The sequence below is a fragment of the Trichogramma pretiosum genome, unplaced genomic scaffold (assembly GCF_000599845.2).
Source record: "Trichogramma pretiosum strain Unisexual culture from Peru unplaced genomic scaffold, Tpre_2.0 scaffold6, whole genome shotgun sequence".
Classification (NCBI taxonomy): domain Eukaryota; kingdom Metazoa; phylum Arthropoda; class Insecta; order Hymenoptera; family Trichogrammatidae; genus Trichogramma; species Trichogramma pretiosum.
Window position 1 is genome coordinate 2,199,855 of NW_019641678.1, and position 14,367 is coordinate 2,214,221.

A 14,367-nucleotide genomic window follows, 5' to 3' on the forward strand; every position below is an offset into this window, starting at 1 on the left:
ATTCTGCAGACAAAAACACATAAGAAAATGTATTGTCAAGATTATTTTTACACTCTAAACAGAGTTTGAAATAAATCGAATGATAGCTCGATTTTGCTTCTTTTTTGGAGCACGTTTTTAAACTTCAAAAATCCATCGACACCATCTAAAATCATTTTTTTGAGTTCTAGTTTACGGGAAAATTCATTTTAAACCTTAAACTTTCTGATTCCGATGGATCCCCCGAGATACAAAAAATTTTTGAAAAAGTGGACCACCCTAATATATATACTGATTATCGTAAGTAAATACCTTGAAATGACTATTTTCTAAATCCAAAATCATAGCTAATCCGGTTTCATTTTTCAATATGTAAGGAGCAGCATTTTTTGTAGATGATTTGTTACCTACTTCCATGGCATTAGAAAATGCATTACCAAGTTGTTTTAATACATCTAAACAAGTTCTTGTCACTGTTATCTCTAAGTTTTCTGATGACAAAATATCGATGGACATTTTTGATTTTTGCTGAAATTCTTCTGGCTCTATATCTGACATTGGGCTAAGAGCATTAATAGCCGGATCGACTTGCATATCATTAAATTGAATCTAAAAAATCAAGTTACCACATTGTCAGTTCCAGAAAGCTTGTCACATTTATTCATGGCAGTAAATTATACATACTTTCGTTTTTAGTTCCCAGGGCGTAGAAGTACGTTTTCCATTTTTAACCGCTTCCATGGGTTCTATAAGTGGTTCCCACAGAGCCAATCGACTATTGTAATAAGCCATAACTACAGACATCGATGCTTCGATGCTCATCTTTAAAATAATAAATTTTTAATGTACTGTCAAAACTTATAGGACTATGACTTAATTAATGATCTTTACCGTATTGGTACTCCAATCATGTATGTCACTTTGAAAACCTAAATGCAAAAGCAGCATAGGTAACGTTTTATTACCGATACCAGCTTCAAGGGTAAGTAATATTGTTGGTGCTGAAACAATTGCTACCTCTGGCTTATAAACTGGTGTTCCATTTTCTTCTTCGTCAGAAAATTGAAGATCTTCATTCGCTTCTTGAGCTACTTCTGTTTTAAAAAAGAATTATTTTTATTAGTTTAGAAACTAGTCATGTCCAGACAAAAGCCACCTACCTGTTTTCAAAAACCAATAATCGCTTTCCTTGAATGGAGTAATGATCCAAAGACCATCGTGATTAGGTTCTTGTTTTTTAACTTCACCAGAATCTTCCTCTTTTTTTATTACAGTTTGTACAACTCGATTTAAAATTTCGATGACGCCCGGTGAAACTGAGATGTGAATGTCAGTACTACAAATATCTACATGTAATCCTTTACCCTCTGGCGTCGAACCAGCAATACTGATGTTTATCGGTCTAATTACTTGATATATCCAATCAGATCGTTTAGCTGGGTTATAAATGCCAGCGAGAATAGAAAGGTCTTTGATTGAGCCATTTATAACTTGATGCTCGCCCATCATTCGGAATTTCATTAATATCTCCGTCTAAAGATTTATATTATTTAAAAAAAAGACGTATAAATTAAATATCAAAATCACTTTTGAATTTATATTGTCTTACGTTAAGTACGATACAATTAGAATCGATATCATCCATATCCTCCAGTAATATGATGTCTGGTTTTTCTATATGTAAATTAATAGTTAACATGGTATCGACCACAGGAACTGGAGTCGCTGGAACAGATTTTCGTTTTAACGCAGCTTCCAACTGTAATGCTTTTTGTGATGCTTGCAGAGCAGCTTGCGATTGCTGCGTCGTTTCATGGGGGTTCGAATTGAAAAAATCTTTGATTTTCATTAGGTAATCAAGAGAAACTATGATACTGAATGAAAATACTCGAACGTCAACTGCAAAATTATTATATTACGTTGTGAAAATTCTATACAAGAAAGACTAATATATATTTAAAACATTTATCGAGCATACCAAAGATATCGGTAGGACTTTTTCTCACAGTTACGTCCAACATACTTCTCACTGGTTTTGACTCGTCATCCGTACAAAAGTTATCTGGCAACGCACTAGTTCGTTCCATAATACGCACTAAAGAACCCTGCCGATTTCGACGAGTATCGTCTAACGTACAGTTCATCAATAGGATGGATGTGGCTAAAAGACCATTGGCAAACATTTGACCTTTGACCGCTAAGTAAGTCAGTCCGAATTTTGCCAACGAGTTTTCTGGTAGATGCAGAGGTGAATTTTGTGTTTTCAACTGAACAGAAAGTAAATCAATAATTCAACAAATAAGAAATTTGAATAACGAAATAACTTATTAAAACATATTAATCACCATTTTGGAACCACCAGTAAATAATTGAATGACTAAACTATCCATAATAAATTCAAATTTAATGGTTGCCTGAACGTGACGCTGCTCCTGATCCTGCGACGTTCCAGGTTCTTGTGCGATTTCTACTTCTGTTTTAACTGTCAAAGCACACAGTATTGAACATGAATGACTTTTCAATTACGAACATTTTTAGATTAAGTAAATTTACTTACACTGACTGGGCCTTGTGTGTTCCTCTGTAGTTAATTGCCTCCTAAACTCTGGTCTCGGATGGGATGGTTTCATATCAACAGGTCGATCGTTAGCACTCTCTCCTAGATTTTCATCGAGAGTGGACATGATCATGGCGTAATCTTCTTGATTCAAGAGGATGGTAATTTTTTTCATCCTACCAGACATTTCGATATCTGGTATCTTTCGGAACCAAGCGGTTGATAAATTGCGTTTTAACAGAAGTATAACGCTGACCGGTTGAAGAAGCAAGACTTCATTCTCAGCAACAAAATTTTCCTTGTTCAGGCGTACCCTGAAAAGTTATAATTTTAATTTATTTATTCATTAATTTTTTTGAAACTATTTTTATTTATTATCATTGAATTACCAACCGAGATAATTTCAAATTTTGTAAAGCCACATTCATTTCATCTACTACAGGATATTGGCCTGATTCGGTAACAGTATCGATTTTTTTCAGCACATTGCTTACGGTAAGATTACCCATATCTAACATGAGGCAGTGCTCACTTTTTGAGTTCATTGGTACATATATAACTGGTGCTTTTAATTTGACGGATAGTTCAATACGAGTGGCACGTTCATGTACATCTTTGATATTCGTTCTAGCGGCTTCAGCAGCTGCTGCTGATGCTTCGGCTATGGCTTGTTGAGCAGCTTGGAAGTTATTCAGAAAATTCTAAAAATAATGGTTAAGCCTATATAAAAATTGCATTTTTTTAAATTTAATGTCTACTTGAATGAAACAATACCATAACAGCTGTTACAAAAGAATTCAAAAATACAACCCTGTGACAACCCATTGTTATTGTGATAGACATATTATTTTTGTCAATATCATCCGGTTCAACATTGTACATGATAGCCTCAATTTGCAACGATTCAGAACCTTCTACTGACACAATCTGTAAAAATATATTGTTAGTGAGTAACTTTTCTATTGTTTATTATTTGAATAATCTTACATTTCTGTAGATTGAAGCCGCATTAAGATCCTTTACTTTAACAGAATTTAATTGTACGTTTGCTTTGGAATGTGATTCCTTCATAATATATCCAGCTGTAATACCTTCTATGTAAAATGCACTAATATCTCTGTAATCATTCCTCATTTTCAAACTTATAGTACCAATTTTAAATGTTATTTTAAAATCCACTACTTCGACGGGAGCTTTTTTCCGACGAATTTTTATCGGTCCACGTTGTCGTTGAATCTGTTCTTTGATGAATGTCGAAGTATCTTCTTGTATGGTTGATAAATGACCAACTCTACTAACCCTTGGTTCTTTTTTGAGATCTACAACGGTAGTCGTTGCTTTGCTGACATTATCTTGAACATTAGACAAGAATTGAAGAACATTTATCAAAGCTTCTTGATGCAATAAAACGTTTAACGTGGTGAATTCTAATTGAAGTAAATTCACAACTGAACCTAATTTGGAAAATTCTGGTGATCCTTTATTCATCTGAAATTTCAATTAAAGCATTTTCAGTTATGCATAATGTTTTTTCTTACACAAAAAATTGCGTACATTGATAAATTGTATAATAATAAGATATTCCTCGCTTCCAGATGACATGGGCGTGTCGATCATGAATATTTCACCGGTATCATGATTCTGTTTAATTTGAACACCTCCTAATCTAAGCATGACTTCTTGATTGAAAGTTCGTTGCATCAACTCAGCTTCAAGTTGTAACAATTCGAGTCTTATGAATGGAATGATTTTTTGTTGTTTATTTTGTTTCGATATTGTCACAGTAAATTCTGAAATAACATAATTATTTTCAGCTTATTTTTCTTTAAAAAAACGATAAAAGTGGATTTATTAATAATACCTTTCATGACGAATTTTGCTTCAAGATCAATTGTTTGTTTCAACGAAGCAGAGCTTTCTTCCTGCCCCTTTTCGGATGGAAGATTAACTTGGAATTCTTTGAACAACGACATCTGAGACACTGACTTTGACTGAAAGATAAAATAATTGTAATAGTGCAAATAATATTTATCTGGCTACTCTATTGTGATGTAGATTTATTCATTACTATTGAAACTCGCGGTGGCAGTTCTGTGGGAACTTCTTCCTCCGGCATAGGAATACTTTGAGCAATTGCAAGACCTTCAAGTAATCGTTTTTCAGTAATATTTAATGCGACCGATGGCAGTTTTCCTATGAGTCTCGTTTTCGGAAGCAATGGATCATCCGTGATGAGACATTTGTGAAATTGAATTTCCAAAGACGTAGGTTGCAAAACTTTTATTGGGCTCGCTGTACTGGTTAAAGCATCTCGCCAATCTTCGTTGCTCAACGAAATAAGAGCCTAACATAAAAATAAATATAAAATTAAATATTTATAAAATTAAATATCATCGCAAAAAAATAACTGAAGTGAAAGTATAAGTGTATAAAAAATTACTCACTTGAAAATTAACTATTTTTAATACAAATTTATCATAACTGTGTTGTCTTAGATGTTCTAAAATATCTTTTTCGCTCTTTCCCATGCTGACTAGAGACTTGACGCTTAAATTAGATTCGCTATCCGTAGGCTTTTCCAGAGAATGTACTTTGAGACTACCAAGGTTGATCACAATTAAGGATTCGTTACCATTAAAAAAACCTCCATGCGGTATTATGAGTTGCGACGCTTTCAAATCAACCTGTATGTCCAAGGCTGCGTGTTTTTGAATTGCGTACTCTAGACCTAAAGCTGATACTCCCTTCAGATTGACTAGTTGTTCTGCAGCAGCAGCTTGCAATCTATCAATATGATCGATTAATAGATGAGATTTCAGGTACTTAATTACCGTAAACGAACAAAATGAAAACTTACTGGTTTAAAGTAGAAGGATTTTGTACTTTGAATAATTTAATAAGTTGTATTATAGTCTGTGCATCGTAAACAATATGTACAGAACTAGTCTTAACAATTATTCTATCCCCACACAATTTATCAGCAGGATTTTTCTCATAGGACACATAAAATAAACCATCTTCCAATTCTGTATCTTTGTCTGAATTGAATAATGAAGGCACTTTTTCTCCCTGCTTGACACCAAACAACTTCAAATCGTTCATTGACACTGAGGTGCTGTTTTAAAGAATATTGAAAATTATGATCTTAAAAATAGATAATTAAAGAAAAAGTTTTCTGATAATAACACTTACTAAATGGCATTAGCTGATGGCCTGGATTTGAAGTCAGCTTTAACCCCAGTCAATTGTAAGTCTAAAATTTCTGGGTTTTCACGATCTGTATCAAGTAACAAAATTTGCAAGCCGTGCAAAAAGAAGCCTGTTACAATTTCTTCGTAAGATTCAGGATAGTACGTTGGGGATGAGTTTTCTTGATAATCTATAGCTCGATATAATTTTTCTTTTTCTGCCGGTGTCATCGCTTCCTCAAACTTTCTCACTGACAATACAAAACGTTGATTATATTATGTTAGAAAAATGATGATAAAATTAATAATTATTCATAATTAGTTACATACTTATGGCCGCAGCAGTATTGAGCTCTTGAATGTCTTCTTTTTTCGGCGAGCCCCATAAGAAACCAAACCATCCACGATTAGCATTAAGATTTTTTTCTTTTTCAATTAGTTTTTCAACCTCCATTTCAATTTGTTGTCTTATTATAATTAGATCACAAATATCCAATTTTTTCTCGTGATCAGCTAATTGGTCTTCAAGATCAGACGGAGGCTGTTTTGTAGTTAATTTTGAACGATACAGTTTAGCGTAACTTCGACGAGTATCTCGGTGATTTTTAATATGATTCCAGTTCCAATTTTTACGGGCTCTTCTTACTTGTTCTTCCAATATGCAAGTGTATGCAAATTTCCACCTAAAAATAATTATCATGATTAATTAAGAGTTTGAATATTAATTCATTATTTGAATCAGATATTTTAACCCACCATTCTTTATAATGTCCCCGATAACTTGATAAATTTGGTCTGTATTTCCTATAAGGCGCAGCTATTCTAGCTGTTTCTAAACCTTCCATCATCTGCATAATAGTTTGATATTGACGTTTTGTTAAACCTATTCTCAATGTTTGCATTTCTAGATCCAACCAAACTTTTGGTATGGTATAATTACTGCCATCTGTTTCTGGCTTGGGATTAAGTTTAAGTTTTGCTTTGACATTTATTGGACCCAGTACTGATCAAAAGAAGAAAGAAAATTATTTTTTACAAGTGATGTTGAAAAAAAATTGATTATTAAAATAATTACAGTATTGATAGTTTTCTGGTAAAAAATCAGCTGTAGCTATTGTTTCCGCAAATATTTCTATATACTTTGTTGGTGTGTCTACACTGAATAATTTTGGATGAGGATTCAAGTACACAGCAAATCCATCCATTATGCATAACTGTAATAAGCAAATTTTTAATAAATCAATAAAACAAAAAGTAAATGACATTTGCAAAAAAATTATTGTACTTTGAAAATTTGTTGAATGGCATACATATCCTTGAGATTGCCACTAGACCAGTTAGAATCACAACTTTCAAGAGCAAAACGATTGAGAGTAATTCCAACGGAAAAAGGATTTTCTTTGAAACTCACTCGATCTTCATATCTTACATGTATGCTTTTAACTTCTACATGAATATTTTTTATCATTCGTGCTATGAGTTTTTCCATCATTGAATCATCAACCTTTTCTTGATCTACATAAACAAATTAGAAAATATTGATTTTTACATGAAATTTGTACAGGAAAAGTTAACATTAGAAAGTAAAATTTTCATTACTTTTTGTGTCAGCTAAAGCTTTACTCTTTTCCACCCTAGCAATCTCTGCTCGCTTTGCTTCCAGTTGCGCTTTGGCTTCTTTTTCTGCATCGTAAGCTACTTGGCTAGTTGGAACTACTAGAATAAATAATTCTTCTATTACAGCATCAATTTGACCATTCCACATATCAGTGAATGGGATCTTCAGTACTAATTTGCCTGGAAGAAAAAAAACAATTTTTAGTAATTTGTACAAAAGGAAATAAAAAATATTTATTTTGACAATCATATTTTTATTTACCCAATCTGCCATATTGTAGTTTTATAGGCAGATTTAGCACATCCAAAGCACTTTCTTTTATTAAAAGATTATTTAGAACTACATCTCCTGTAAGAAAAAAATTGTTATCATTTTTTAGTATCTTTTTCTTTTTTTTGTATAATTTATAAACATGATGATTTTTTGTTTATTATTGTTTGGCCGTTCGAACTTTTAAACATTTTCTACATAGCGTTACAAAACTTCGTGGCCTATAAAAATTGGCTTCATGGAAAAAGAAGCATTAAAATACGAGCATTATTTTATTCGCATCAATGACTAACAAATCTTTACATTCATATCGGTCATTTCTTGTCGTCGCAACGATTCGTCACCCGTATTTGTGCATTATATATGTGTAATAACTCCCGCAATAAATAAGTTCATTAAAATCCAGTTTTCAAGAGTACAAGGTCGGCTGAGCAAAAATACTTGGTGTGAATTTCAAATGTTTAACGTACATATGTCTCGGAAATATTTGCTTCAATATATTCGAGCATTTCTGTCATAATATCATGTTGCTGAAGTATTTCATGTTATAATTCGAAGGATGATGCATGCCTGTACCTTGGCACCGTCAATGTATGAATTGGATTTGGTATAAAAAAAAGGAATAAAGATGAAATTTTATGCGATTGAAGCAAAAACAAGTAAACCTCTTTGGCTCTGTGATATCGCGTGATCGAAACATTATTTTCGGGTTCTGCTTTTTATGAACGGAAGTAATGTCCGATAATATGAATATATATAAAAACATGATGTCACGCACATGATCGAATTTGGGAGGTGCGTGTACGAAAGTCGTCTGTTTTGAGTGCATGCGTACTTGCGTAATCGTGCGTGCACGCGTCGGTCGTCGGAGACTCGAGGGCATTACGCGTATTATGCTACGAGAATCAATCTTGGAAGCAAATTCATTACGCGTAAGTTTATTTTTCTTTTCCTCATTTTGATACGTTTACTCGCTCAAACAATTGTTAAGGCGTAAAAGACGTAGCGTTGGACTTTTGAATAATATGATGAAAAGCGAGCAGCGTTATCCAATTAATTCAATGTTTTCGTTGATTTTAAGTTTAAAATAGTCATAGTTCTGTTAAGATGTAATCATTAGATTGCACATTGAAGGCTGAATATTTCTGCGGTTGGTACAACAACGACGTGGACAAGATAAAACGGCGGATTGAATGTTTCATTTTCCATTGACAAATTGAAATCATGAATTTTAAATAATATTTGTTATAATTTCAATGGTCACGAATTTGGCAAAACGCGTGCTTGTCGTGATAACGTAAACATAACCTTTTGATTGACCAGGAATAATTCTAATGACACCTGATGTTGTTACGTCATTTAGCGAATTGATGCATTTGAAGTACGACAGATCGAAGTGACAAAAAGGAAAAATAAAAATATTGCATCGTACCTCCCCACAAGCCGAGCTTGAGCTGCTTGTAGTTGAGATTCTGAATATATTCTCCGAGGACTTTGTTGAGCAATTCCGCAACAATAGATTCGAACACCATCTCGACTGAGCTTTGTTTACGACGTCCGAATCCGTCGACTCCTCTTTAGTTGCACGCACACACTCGCTCACTACTGCGCTATAACAACAAAGCTCTGTATTATCTTGGATCGACGGTGTACGCAATCTCCAGCATAATCGCAAAATACAAATGATTTGATATTCCAGTGTGCGTGTATAATATCAGTAGGGAATAACCTCACACAACTTGTCACAGCTAACGCATGCACGTCTGATTGTATCTCGCTACGCTGTTATCAGCAGTAAGTAAACGTCGCGCGGCGATGTACGGGCTTATTGTTGTCGAACGGCTGCTCATCGTCGCAGCAGCGCAATTATGATCGTCGATCATCGATACCGGGTTTCACCAAGTGTACAGTTAGCTACGGTGGATGGAGAGGTAGCGCGCAGACAGCAAGGCCATCGCCACTACCACCACAGCACCACTACCACTATACTACCACCCATACTGATGACTAGTAGCAGAAGCAGTAGTAGCGGGCGGGACTTCCATTGCTAATATAATGTAATAATGACTGCTGCTTGCGCTTGTCATAATAACCGACACGCTTAAATGCATAGGTTGTTGCTACCGTTGCTTTCGGAGTTTGCGTTATGGCTGAGACTATTTTTTTTATATTTTTTTTTGCATCTAATGCGCCAATTACGTATTCAAAGTGCAGCCGTAATTTTGTTAGATTTAAAACGTTAGCAGTTCCGAGATAGTAACTCGTGCGCTGCAATTTTGACGTGAGTATTGCACGCATATTGTGTGCATATGCACTCGTCAGTTGTGGCCTGCCCTTCGGTTCTCCTTACGTCACGAACATGCGTGCGACTTTACAAAGTGCAAACACATACAGTACAACAACATGATTCTATAATCCATGGGATACGTGAGCGATATTTGATTACTCCCTTGTCTTTTTCCGCCGCTGAACCCATATTACGCTGCTTGTAAGTCGATCTTTTCTATGTGGTATCGTTAGGAAACAATGAAGAGCACTGAATACCTGCAGGATGGTCAACGATTTTAACGTGAAACTTCTTACAGATTTTTTTAACGCTTCGTTGCGTTGAATCAGTTGACATTTCCGTCGAAGCCAAGTATCAATTTTCAATGAAACTTATATGCTTCAAAGATGTAATTATTAAATATTAAGAAAAATATAACGACAACAATCGATTTAACTGATCGTAGAGATATTAGTAAAAGAAACAATTTTTAACGTGTGGTTTTTCCAAAAAAGTCAAAAAATCTCATTTTCGGGCATTAGTCCGCCATTTGGAGCTTCGTACGTAATGAGATTCGTGATTTCAATTTATAGTTTTTAAGTTTGAATTAGATATTGATCACATCAGTCTTTAACTATAATAGCTACTTTTAGAGCTCGAATATTCAGATACGAATGTTCAAACTGTCCAATAACTAGAAATCAAAATTGCAAACACTTTATATTTTACGTCTTAATCGAAAATTAATTTATATAAAAAATTACAATAAATAACATTTTGCGTTTTTTCAAATTTATTGATCAAAAAAGTGTTTATTCAAAACATCATTCAACTCGTAATGACATAAAACTAACTAATGTCAAAATCCTTAGTTTTATCCTATCATATTTACACCACAAGAAAAAATATTAATACACGAAAAAACTCAAGTTTTAAATATATGCTCAAAAATCGAATATATTTGATTTTTTTATTGCAAACCCACTATAGTACAAATCAATCTTATAATTTTCTAATATATTGTGTAGGCGTGCATGTAAAAACGAATATTTGAAAACTATTTCATCGGATTTGGTTTCAGGAAGATTACCAAAGCCAAGCTTTGACCGGATGGTATTACGAGTTAATTACAAGTAACGCAAATTGTTTCTGGACTTATAAACTTTCCCTGGGCTCCTCTTACACAAACATAGTCGGATCAGATTGGAAATGCCTCGGATGGCAGATTCCTACGACCAGGGGACTTTTAAGAGCATGAACGTTACCAACTGCGAAATATAAAAAGTCATCAATGACAAATTCTCAATTTATTAAGAGTAGAACATTAATGGGCTTGCAAAGTTGATATACCTATACTAGCTGATGCGTTTACGACTAGAACTGTAGTCGCAAGCATCCGTGGAACCAAGAGCAATTTCAATCGGATCCGGCTATGTGGAAGGGGCCTTGCACTTGGTTGATTTCGTTAGAGCGTTTGAGCGGGGGAAAGGAAACTTTTGCGGTTCGCCGACTACGGCAGAACGCATGCGTCGTCATCCCTCCCACATCCACCCCTAACCCCACCGTTTTTAAACAAGAAAAAATTCAAGTTATATAGCAGTATACGTAAGTTTATATTGTATAAGCGAGAGCGAAACCGGCGCGGCGGTAGCGACGGCGGCGGCAGCGGTAAGTGGTAACTCGCGCAACGCTGCGTATAGCAGCGCGCACGATTCACTCTCACTCGTGCACCGGTCGTTAGACGCCAAGCACGCCGTCGCCTTTATAACATTTAATTTGTGTTTTTCCAAAGTTTTAAACTCCTCGCTACTGCTTCAAAATTTTGAGACTCTTCTATCGGCAGCTAATGCTGCGACTGTCATTTACCTCAACCGGATAAATGTCCATGTAAACACTCATCGATCGCATGTTATACTTTTAGGGTGTATATAATAAAATGTAGCAAAATCGTGCGACTTCGCTATAGGTACGTAAGTGAGCTTAATGCGAGCGCATTCACCTTATGACAGGCGCGCTCCAGAGTTACAGCGATATTATAATATATACATACATTCAAGTATAGATAGAAACACACCGTCGACGTACAGTCTACACGATACAGTGAGTGCTTTGTGACTTGTAAATACATACGCACTATATACCGCGCGCCAACCAAGCAAACAGTCCCAAAAATTTCCTTCTCGTCGTTGTTGCGCGCCACGAGTGCCAAATCTTACTTTTTACACTTTGTTGAAACATGGAGTGGTCAAATGTGGAAGTAGGATTTTTGAAGGAATGTCAAGTGTTGGAGCCAAAGTTGACTTACGGTTCCTACGGATTTGTGCCCTTGCACGAGTTACGTTACCACGAAAAACTACGACAACTTGAATTGGATCGAGCCGAACAAAAAGTACATCAGTCGAACCAAGCACAGCAACAACAGCAACAGCAAATGGATATCGATTGCAACAACTTCGCTCAACAACAAGAATTTAACCATCACAACGCAGATAGTAGGAAGCGGCGTACATGTGACGAAAATGGTGATGAAGAAAACGGCCCGTTGCAGGATATTTCACATGCAAACAAAAAGTTCCGACATTGTAAGTCAACTGTTTCTTGCTTATGTTGATATTATTGTCAGTATTGTCTACTTGTTGATTACTCTGCCTTATCTACGCGTGCTCTACTACACCGTACATATTTTCGATTACTTTTTTGCGCGCGCATACTACTCGCTGTTATACACTATATAAACATGCATATATGTACACATATCACAGCATATACGCACAATTTGTGACTGACCATAAACACGCAATGTGCTCTATGTATGCAGGTAAAAGATTGTGTAACGTCATGATAGAGGACGAGCGAATTCACTGAATTTCAAAAAGAAAATGAAAACGTGAGGCATCTCATTGAATCTTATTTTTTTGGTTGTGTTGTGTAAACTAAACCAATTCTGTATACACGTTTAACCAATAAAATTCTCATAGGAAAATTGAGTCAAAACCATTTCACAGCATGGTTCACATATATATACAGCATCCCGGTTTAAAGATCTTATATAGCAAGATCAGTGAGAGCCGGCGCTCACCCTTTAATTTCTTGCATGCTAAGATTACACCTGCACAATCACACTGGGTACGTTTCTTTGCCAAAATGGCAAATGTGTGTCTCTATCTCTTAACCTTCACACGATTTTGTGCGAGCGTGCCTGGTCGCATAATATAGACAACACGTTACCGTAATAATAATAGAGCGTGACGAGGGAGGCATTTAACAAACTTTGAAAATTCTGCTTTGAACATCCCAGTCCATTTTGCACATTTTTTGTTTCTCCAATGTCTGTGCATTTCTTTTTGTGTATTCTCCTCCGCGCTTCTTTAGCTTATTTAAATTGGATTTTAAATTAACGCGGACGGTCGCGTGCAGCACGCGTACCACTGACCGGATTTTCGCACTCGTTTAATGCTTGATGGATTGGCGAGCGCATTTAAAGAACTGTGTAAAGTTTATTATGTAATAATCACTGACTTTTCTACAACATACCTATATCTCAATTTTTTTTTTTTTCATCGTATGATTGAATTCGCGTTTATTTACACGAATCATCGCTTGAGATTTCTGCGGTTATATTTTTCGATGATTTATTCGCCAACGCAATTTTCTAGAAAAGTGAAAGCTATTTTTATCAACATTTACAATTGTGATCAGCTACACACATTACTAACATCATTTTTACCATGTTTTTACCCAAAAGCTTTTATAATTCCAAATCATTAATATCTCGTTATTATTTGAAATTTAACTTCTTTTTATCTAATCACTAATCTGTATTATTTGAAGATTTAAGCCTACTACTTGCATTACTCTAAAAATGTTTATTTAATTCTTAAACATGTGCCATGTGTAATGATATTTATTAGACAAATCCTATTTTAAGATTTTGTTTTCAGGGGTGGAAATAACACACGCTCAGCATCATTTACAAAATCTCCAAAATGTTCAAAAGACCCAGCACCGAGCAATGGATACTCCACGCTGCACCATGAATCGTTTTTATTAAACCCTGCTACAAATATAGATTTACCTCAGTTAATTACTAATAATAATAAATCTAAGTTAATATTAACACGTGATTCCAAGAAGTATGGAACAGATAGTGAATTAGAAAATATGTTATTATCAACTCATGGTTGTACAGTCTATCACTGCCATCGTGATGAAATTGAGTTTTAGCGGTTCTAGACAACTTTTAAACATTTAATCATAATCAAGGCTGGAGCATTTATGAATTATTAAATTTAAAATATTGTTGATATATAATATAAAAATAACTTAAACTAATTGTTTACGTACAATAATGTACATAATATATTACTTAACTAAATTATTTATATTAAATTAATAAATAATGGTGTTCACTATTAAAAATACAAACAGATATAATTATTCTATATCAATATATGAGTACCTAATTATAAAATCTTAAAATATACTTTTG

General features: G+C 34.7%; 2 protein-coding genes across 6 annotated transcripts in view; one reads left to right on the plus strand and one right to left on the minus strand.

Moving 5' to 3' along the window:
• LOC106657943 (vacuolar protein sorting-associated protein 13) overlaps positions 1-10,251 on the minus strand; it is a 21,692-nt gene extending 11,441 nt beyond the window's left edge. For 2 of the 3 annotated variants that reach the window (XM_014379657.2, XM_023460832.1), the window contains exons 1-24: positions 9,045-9,144; positions 7,604-7,690; positions 7,324-7,521; positions 7,010-7,239; positions 6,800-6,938; positions 6,481-6,727; positions 6,055-6,407; positions 5,729-5,975; positions 5,394-5,651; positions 4,981-5,320; positions 4,605-4,880; positions 4,398-4,527; positions 4,091-4,326; positions 3,524-4,024; positions 3,311-3,463; positions 2,930-3,237; positions 2,537-2,850; positions 2,325-2,461; positions 1,958-2,246; positions 1,589-1,878; positions 1,140-1,512; positions 871-1,073; positions 664-801; positions 292-588 (exon numbers count right to left, since the gene is read on the minus strand). In XM_014379657.2, the coding sequence (XP_014235143.1) occupies positions 292-588; positions 664-801; positions 871-1,073; positions 1,140-1,512; positions 1,589-1,878; positions 1,958-2,246; positions 2,325-2,461; positions 2,537-2,850; positions 2,930-3,237; positions 3,311-3,463; positions 3,524-4,024; positions 4,091-4,326; positions 4,398-4,527; positions 4,605-4,880; positions 4,981-5,320; positions 5,394-5,651; positions 5,729-5,975; positions 6,055-6,407; positions 6,481-6,727; positions 6,800-6,938; positions 7,010-7,239; positions 7,324-7,521; positions 7,604-7,690; positions 9,045-9,144 (5,844 nt within the window). Of the gene's footprint in view, positions 1-291; positions 589-663; positions 802-870; positions 1,074-1,139; positions 1,513-1,588; positions 1,879-1,957; positions 2,247-2,324; positions 2,462-2,536; positions 2,851-2,929; positions 3,238-3,310; positions 3,464-3,523; positions 4,025-4,090; positions 4,327-4,397; positions 4,528-4,604; positions 4,881-4,980; positions 5,321-5,393; positions 5,652-5,728; positions 5,976-6,054; positions 6,408-6,480; positions 6,728-6,799; positions 6,939-7,009; positions 7,240-7,323; positions 7,522-7,603; positions 7,691-9,044 lie in introns of all 3 variants that reach the window. The other variant, XM_023460831.1, reaches the window with a different exon arrangement.
• Positions 10,252-11,587: 1,336 nt separating this feature from the next.
• LOC106657917 (putative cyclin-dependent serine/threonine-protein kinase DDB_G0272797/DDB_G0274007) lies at positions 11,588-14,185 on the plus strand. Of its 3 annotated transcripts, XM_014379626.2 has the most exons (3): positions 11,588-11,844; positions 11,941-12,460; positions 13,807-14,185. In XM_014379626.2, the coding sequence occupies exons 2-3, from the start codon at positions 12,115-12,117 to the stop codon at positions 14,100-14,102; spliced, it is 642 nt and encodes a 213-aa protein (XP_014235112.1). In that variant the 5' UTR covers positions 11,588-11,844; positions 11,941-12,114; the 3' UTR covers positions 14,103-14,185. The 3 variants fall into 3 exon arrangements, with proteins under 3 accessions (XP_014235112.1, XP_014235111.1, XP_014235113.1); XM_014379625.2 differs by having other exon boundaries at positions 11,588-12,460; XM_014379627.2 differs by having other exon boundaries at positions 11,590-12,460; positions 13,820-14,181.
• The last annotated feature ends 182 nt before the right edge of the window (positions 14,186-14,367 follow it).

Bases quoted from the DNA above. Each gene is read 5' to 3' on its own strand.
- LOC106657917 (XM_014379625.2), top strand. From the start codon at position 12,115: ATGGAGTGGTCAAATGTGGAAGTAGGATTTTTGAAGGAATGTCAAGTG. The intron at 12,461-13,806 runs GTAAGTCAACTG...TCCTATTTTAAG, and splicing joins AAACAAAAAGTTCCGACATT to ATTTTGTTTTCAGGGGTGGA.